The sequence below is a fragment of the Belonocnema kinseyi genome, chromosome 9 (assembly GCF_010883055.1).
Source record: "Belonocnema kinseyi isolate 2016_QV_RU_SX_M_011 chromosome 9, B_treatae_v1, whole genome shotgun sequence".
Taxonomy (NCBI): Eukaryota; Metazoa; Arthropoda; class Insecta; order Hymenoptera; family Cynipidae; genus Belonocnema; species Belonocnema kinseyi.
This window is the reverse complement of record NC_046665.1, coordinates 128,080,681-128,088,357: the sequence shown is the minus strand read 5'-3', so window position 1 is coordinate 128,088,357 and position 7,677 is coordinate 128,080,681. Positions and strand designations below refer to the sequence as shown.

Genomic DNA, 7,677 nt, shown 5'->3' with positions numbered 1-7,677 from the left:
ACTCGGGATACTTATAAGATACTACCATGATTTTTTCAGATTTTTTGGTCCAAAAATAAATTAGGCCAAAAACCGGCCTTACCGACCCTCCCCCTTTCTCTAAAAAAAGATGAATTTTTATTTAAAACCAAAAAAAACTAATCTTCAAAAAAAATAATTTAATTTTATACCAAATAGTTGCATTTTTATCAAAAAAGAATAAATTTCCCTTGAAACAGATGAAATTTTATTTAACAAAAAAATAGTTGCATTTTCAACCAAAAATAAGTTTCTACAAAAAGAATCAAATTTACAATGCAAAAAAACGAACTTTTTCAACCAAAGAGGATGAATTTTTAGCAAAATAGTTGAATTCTCTATCAAATAGTTGCATTTTTATCCAAGAAAGATAAAATTTGTGCTACAATAAATGCAAGAATATTTTTTAAAGTTGCACTTTCATCCAAAAAATATTTCAGTTCATTTTTCAACACCAAACCATAAATTTTAAACAAAAACTAAATTTTCTACGAAATAGTTCAATTCTGAATAAAACAGTTGAATTTTCATCTACGAAAGATGAAATTACTCTTAAAGCAGATGAATTTTTAATTTAAACAAAATTTGTTATAAGATATTGGAATTTTCACCCAGAAAAGATTTTATTTCTCTTTTCAATACCAAAATATCACATTTAAACAAGCAATTGTTCTACGAAATACTTACATTTTCAACAAAACAGAAGTAAAATTTTCATCCAAAGAAAATTCCAGTTCACTTCCCAACACCAAAATAAGAATTGTAAACAATAAATTAATTTTCTGCTAAATGGTCGAATTTTTACCAAAATTATGACTTTTTAACAAGACTGTTATATTTTTAACCAAACATTTGCATTTTTGTCCAAGTAAAATAAAAATTCTACTAAAACAGGGTAAACTTTCAGAAAAAATATTCTTCATCCAAAAAAAATTTCAGTTTACTTATCAGCAACAACATATGAATTTTAAATAAAATGTTAATGTTCTGCGAAAAAGAATTTGCAAAAATTACATACAAGAGTGAAGAACACCCTCCCCCCTTCCGTGATGCGTAATTTAAGTAGGGACCCTAAGAACAGCAACGAAATCACGATGCTCTCTCCCTGACACCTGAGAATTCCATTTCGTTGCTGTACCTATCTGCTCAAATTTTTTCTTGTCTTGTTAAGGGTGCTGTATGAGAGCCAAAACGTTGGTAATTATTATTTGCAATTTTTTTTTATTGTCATTAAAAAATAATTTGTCAATAAATATGTAAAGCAATTTGTTTTGCATACCCAGTTCGGCATAGGCGAGGGCCCCACAGAGACTGAGAATGCCGCAGGCCGTCCAGACCAGGAAGCTGACACCAATGCTTCCGGTTCTTGTCAGGAGGCCAGACGGCGAGACGAATATTCCTGATCCGATCATCGTTCCGACGATTAGAGCCACCCCACTGACGAGTCCCACCCGTCTCTTGAGGTGAACAGGGTTGTTCTCCTCTGGGTCCGTCCCCTCCAACCTTCCGCTCCCTCCACCCCCGTCTTCGTCATCCCCCACACCTCCAGACATGCCCTTCTCTTTGTGCAACGGCGACCGATTCTCCCAGTCGTTGGCGCCGTTACTGTTTCCCACCGGATCAACCCCTCCTCCTCCTCCTCCTCCTCCTCCTCCTCGCAAATCCCACGTGCCGTTATTGTTATTTCCTGATTCCTGCTGTGGTTGCTGTTGTGAATTTTGCGGTTGGGACTGAGGAGGCCCGTTGATCGACTGTGGATCATGTCCCAAGGTAGCTGCAAAGAAAGAAAGGAATACAGTCCGCAACTCGGATATAACGCTCCCGGATATACCGCTTCCTAGAATTGACGCCGCGCCGTTGACAGGAGCAAAAGGAGCTGGGGGGAGTGTGCGGTGGTCACTCTGGCGGCACTCTCTCGGGTTTGTTCCCCACCACCGCTAGGATAACTGTAGTTTTTTTTATTGTTTGCTGTCTTTTTATCCAACTTCAGATGATTAATATCTGGGGTTTTTACTGTGCGTGAGTTAGATACCTAAACCTACGATTAGACATGAGTGAACCACGTGTAGTGGGTTGAGCTTGAGATCAATATCTAGGAACACGGGGTCACATTGAAAAAAAAGGAATGAATCGCGGAATTTGAGATTTCGACTTTGGAGGGTCCTGGATATATAAAAATGGCAGGTACATTATCTCACGTGCTCGTCTCGATCACGAGGAATATTTTGGCTCAGAGCCAACCCCAACTATTCCGGTAACGCACCTACAGCAATACTATGACGATAATAAATATAATAATTTATTTTACGTGCATCTATCTATTAAGGTAGTCCAAAAAAAACGAATTATTTATTTTTGAAAATCTCACTCCCTCATTTTTTGTTTTTAGGCGGAAAATTTATGCCAATTTTATCAGATTTTTAAAGCCAAAATTGTTTTGCACAGATTATTTTGATTTAAAGATGTTTCACTTCTGCTATCGAGGTTGAATTTTATTATCTATTCCTCACTCTTAATGTCTCCATAACGGATACATGAATCTAATTTTTAGAGTCACGAGACTGTGAAATAGAAAAGGTATATTTTTAGCAAACATGAGTTTTCTTTCTATTAATAAAATCATTCATTCTAGGAGGAAAAAATTTCTGGTTAATGTGAAAATTGAATCAGGGAAAGTTGTTAGCATTTGAAAAGTAAAGTTTCCTTTAGAAAGCAATTCTACAGAAAAAAATTTATTTGATTTGGGAATTCGAATAAAATCGGAAAGTGCTTTTACTTTATATCTTTTATACTTCAAATAATAAAACCGAGTTTCATTTGACAGAAACAATAAACGCTTCACTCTAATTTTGACGTTAAGGATGTTTATTTATAATTTATGAATAACTGCGAAAATTATTTTGCAAATTAATTTTTAAGCCGGATTACTAACAAATTGGTACGCACTCGGTTGTGAAATTACAATAGATTTTAATCCATCACTTCTGCAGTTCGATTCTGAAATTGAATTAAATTTAAAAATTGATTTCGATATTTATTATAACAGTCTGAATTTAAAAGATATTCCTTTAAATTGTAATTTTATTAAAACATTAAAAAAATTATCAAGAAATATTTAATCTGACATTTCTATTCTGTCGATACTAAACTTTTTTTTATTTTTTGGGTTCCGGAATAAATTTGGAATCGAGCAGGGCTCATTTCTTTGTGAGTTTTACGTTAGACTTCGTACAAGAGTCCAAGAATACTTTTCTCCGACGGATGCTTTATTATGCAACATAAGAGCGTCTGTACTTTGCAGTCTTTGTACAAATTAAGCAACATGTATTTTTCATTTTTTAAAAATTCCCAAGTTACAAGTATTTGAATTTTCGCATAAAAATGTTTAAAAACATTTTAATTTTAATTTAAAAACATTAAAAATCCAAATTGATATTTAGGCAGAAAATATTTTTATGTTAATTTTAAATGCGAAACAGTTGAAAATGATCAGAAAAAAAAACTATTTCCAAAAAAAAAATACTTTTCTACCAAAAAAAAGAATTGTCAACCAAATTTATTTTATGCCAAATAGTTAAATTTTAAACCAAGAGGAATAATTTTCTATCCAAAAAAACTTTTTTTTAACATGAATTTTCAATAAAATAGTTAAACTTTTAACTAAAAACGATCAATTTCAACAAATTGTACAAATTCTTATTTTAATATTTTGATTATTGGATGTGATGTTAGTCCAAATTTTATTTGATTGATTTTTCATTTATAAATTTTTAAAAATAAATTCTTGAACTTTTAAACTAAAAGAAAATCAATTCTTAACAATAAATAGTGTACTTAAATTTTCATATTGCGGAGAATAAAATCTCAATACAAAAATATTATCTACAAAGAAATTTAATTTTGTACAAACTGCTGGATTTTATACTTACTTGTAGTATTTTAAAAACCAAAAAGAAGATTTTTCTATAAAACAGTCGAATTTTAAACCCGAGAATATGAATTTTCAACAAAATAGTTCAACTTTTCGATTCCACAAAATAATTTTTAAACAAATAAAAACGAATTTTCAACTAAAATTTTGAACTTTTAAGAGAATGGTTCAACTTTACACCACGGTTTTGATTTCTCAATCTAAAAATAAAATTTCGAACGAAAAATTAGCAGTTGATGTTTCAACAATCAATATTTGTAACCCCATAGTTCAATTTACTACCGAAATATGAATTTTATATAAAACAGTTAAATTTTTAATCCAAAAATAGAATTTTCAAAAAAAAAGTTAATTTTTAACCGAAACAAATTACTCTTTAAGGAGAGATTTGCATTTTTCACCAAAAAATTAATGTTCAACAAAATAATTTAATTTTAAAACATAATTTATAAGTAAGAAAGAAACCAAATTCCAATCAAATTGTTGAATTATCAATCTAAAAAGCGTAATTTTCAACAAAATAGTTAAATTTAAAAAAAAATTGCTAGTTAAGAAAGAAAAAAAACTATACTTGTTGAATTCTTATACTATGAGGAAAATTTTTGGCCGAAACAGTAAAATTCAATAAAATTAATAGTTAAGAAAAAAATGTCAAACAAACTGCTGAATTTTTAAGCCAAAAGACGAATTTTCAACGAAACAGTTGATTTAAAAAAATGTAATAATCAAGAAAGAAAAAATTAAGAAAATTGTTGAACAAAACAGTAGAAATTTAAAAAAAGAAAATTAATTAGTCTAGAAAAAATAAAAATTCAATCAAATTGTAGAATTTTCAAATCAGAAGGTCTAATTTTCAACAAAAGAGTTGAATTTTGAAAAAAAAAATTAATCAAAAAAGAAAAAAAGTCAATTCAATTGTTGAATTTTCAAACCAAAGGAAAAAATTTCGAAAAAAAATCTTAACTCAGAAGTACTTGAATTGTAATGTCGAAAATTAAAAAGTGGTTCAAAATTAATTAAATGGGATCGATTTTTTTAAACATAAAAAGCCTATTTTCCCGAAAACCCCATCTTAATATTTTTTTTTTTATTTTTTCTTCAACATTTTCAACATAAAATATGTATCTCGGGAATACAATAGAAAAATTATTCTGCGACGTGTGTTTTTCTCTCGGTCTCGCATTTAAATCGGCTGATTTTCATACAAGGCCAATTGTTTTAACAACTAGGCATTTGTTATCTTTAGTTTTATCACTTTCAAGAATCGATTGTCACCTATACTTGTTTTACTTTTTTGCTTTAAAATTTAAACGGTTTTTAAAAAACTCATTTTTTTTTTGCTTGAACATTTTACAATTTGACGGAGATTTATTTTTGAATAATGAATAAAAAAAATTTGTTTTGCGAATTCAACTGTTCTTTTAAGTCGTCTTTTTGACTTAAAAATTTAACAGTTTTATTAAAAAAAATTTTTCTTTCTTGAGATTTTTATCATTTTATTGACATTTTTTTTCTTTTCTGAAAAGCAGATTTTTCTTGCGCAAGTTTAACTGTCTTTGTGAGCCGTTTTTTTCTTTTTTTAGATTCAACTGTTTTTTTGGAAATTTGTCTTTTTTGCTTCAAAATTCTACAATTTAATTGAAATTTGTTTTCTTTCATAAATAATTTTTTTTAATTCGTCTCTTCTGCTGGAAAATTCTAAAATTTGATTGAAATTTTTTTCTCTTTCTTGACTAAATTTTTTTCTTTTTTCAAAATTTAACTGTTTTGTCGAAAATTTGTCTTTTTGACTTGAAAGGTCCACAGTTTGCTAGAAATTTTGTTTCTTTCTTGAGAAATGCATTTTTTCAACTGTTTTGTACAAAATTCTCCTCTATGACTAGAAAATTCAACAATCTTATTAAATTGTTTTTTCTTTCTTGAATAACAAATTATTATTTTTTAATTCAACTGTTTTGTTGAAAATTCGTCTTTTTGGCTTTAAAAATTCAGCAATTTGATTTATATTTTGCTTTTTTTTATTGATTCACAAATTTATTTTTGGTCGAAAATTAAAATATTTTGTTAAAAATTCTTTTTTTTTGGTTTGAAAGCTCATATCTTTATTTAAAGTGTAATTTATTTTTTGTTAGAAGTGCCACTGTCTGGTAAAAAGATAATATGTTCGCGTTGAAAAATTAAATTTTTAGAGCGCAAATTCAACTGTTTCATGGAAAATTGGAATTAATTATTGGCTCAAAAATTAAACAATTCGGTAGAAAATTGAATTATTCAACTAAAAAGTTATGTATTTTTAGTAGAAAATCATTTTTTGTTTTGTTTAAAAATGCAACTTTTAAATTAAAATTTGTCTATATTGGGTAAACTCAACTGTTTTTTGTTTTAATTTAAATATTTTAGGTTTAAATACGAACTAATGAATTTTGACTTTGAAGCTCATATTTATAGACTGAAATTTCAACTCTTTGGTTGAAAGTTAAAATACTTCTTAAACATTATTTTACATACACCTTTTTTGGTTAAAAATTCCTCTTTTTTTACTTTAAAAATTCAAACATTTATTCACAACATTTTAGAAACGAACAAAAAATATAAATTTTAAATTATTGAAATAAAATTGGGACTGTCAGCACATCCGTTGTTAAAAATTTATGAAATTTGTCAATAATTGGTATTTGCTGGGAGAAAATTGAACTATTTTATTAAATATTGATGAATTTTGTTAAAAATTCGTCTCTTTTAGTAACATTCAACTGTTTTTTATTTAAAATTTAAACATTTTTTCATTTCAATATCAAATATCACATTTGTTCCTGAAAATTAGTATTTTCAGGTTGAAAATTCAACTGTTTTGTGGAGAATGTATCTGTTTGGCTTGAAAATTCAACAATTTGGTAGAAAATTTAAATATTTTGTGGAACATTCATAAAATTTTTTAAAGAATTCATCTTTTTGTTTGGAAATTTAACTATGTCGTTGAAAATTCAAATTTTTGGACGACCCCTAATCAACAGCTTAAAGCTGTTGCTCTTGGTGGTTCGGAACCCACTTTAAACTGTAGGTCCCCCTTCCACCACCAAGTAAGTGTGTGAGTGGGGGGTGTGTAAAGGAATGAGGAAGAAGGAGCAAAAAAATGAAAACCCTCAGGGAGACATTAGAAACTTCCATTCCAGTAAACTGAGTCTGAGGCCTGAAGTTCGAAAATTTCACGTCTGAATATTGTAATTTAAAAATAAGTTAAATTCAGATTTGATGACAAATTTATTTTATTTATTTTGACTTTGGGTGAATGAGACGAAACTGGTCGACAAGCGAGAGTAACTAAATAAACAAATAAATAAATTGGCAAGGTCGGAATCTTGAAAGTGTTTCAGCTAGAGTGAACTTACATATAAATAAGAGCGATAATGAAAATGCGGACTAAAATAGAAATTAGCGTGAGAGCGTGAGACCGTGGAAATTAAATGGTCAGCGAGACAATGACTGACTATACAAGAATAATATATATAGGTATAAAATTAATTGGCTTTTATTGCTCAGTTTCAGCTGAATGAACATGAAACGACGAAACAGCGAAAGCTGCGGCTGAGTAATTCTATTCTGTTTATTCCAGCGCATAACCCATTCAAATAATTACATCTACTACACAAAAATCAATTTTTATTGCTTGAAAATTTTGGGCTTGGAAGCCCCGTTAATCAAGTAAAGTTTCTTTTTTTTGGGGCGGG

At 28.9% G+C, this 7,677-nt stretch overlaps 1 protein-coding gene across 1 annotated transcript in view; it reads right to left on the bottom strand.

Moving 5' to 3' along the window:
• Positions 1-7,677, bottom strand: part of LOC117180744 (cystine/glutamate transporter-like) — a 43,760-nt gene that overhangs the window by 13,978 nt on the left and 22,105 nt on the right. The window contains exon 2 of the mRNA XM_033373235.1: positions 1,298-1,792. Coding sequence (XP_033229126.1) covers positions 1,298-1,792 — 495 coding nt within the window. The remainder of the gene's footprint in view (positions 1-1,297; positions 1,793-7,677) is intronic.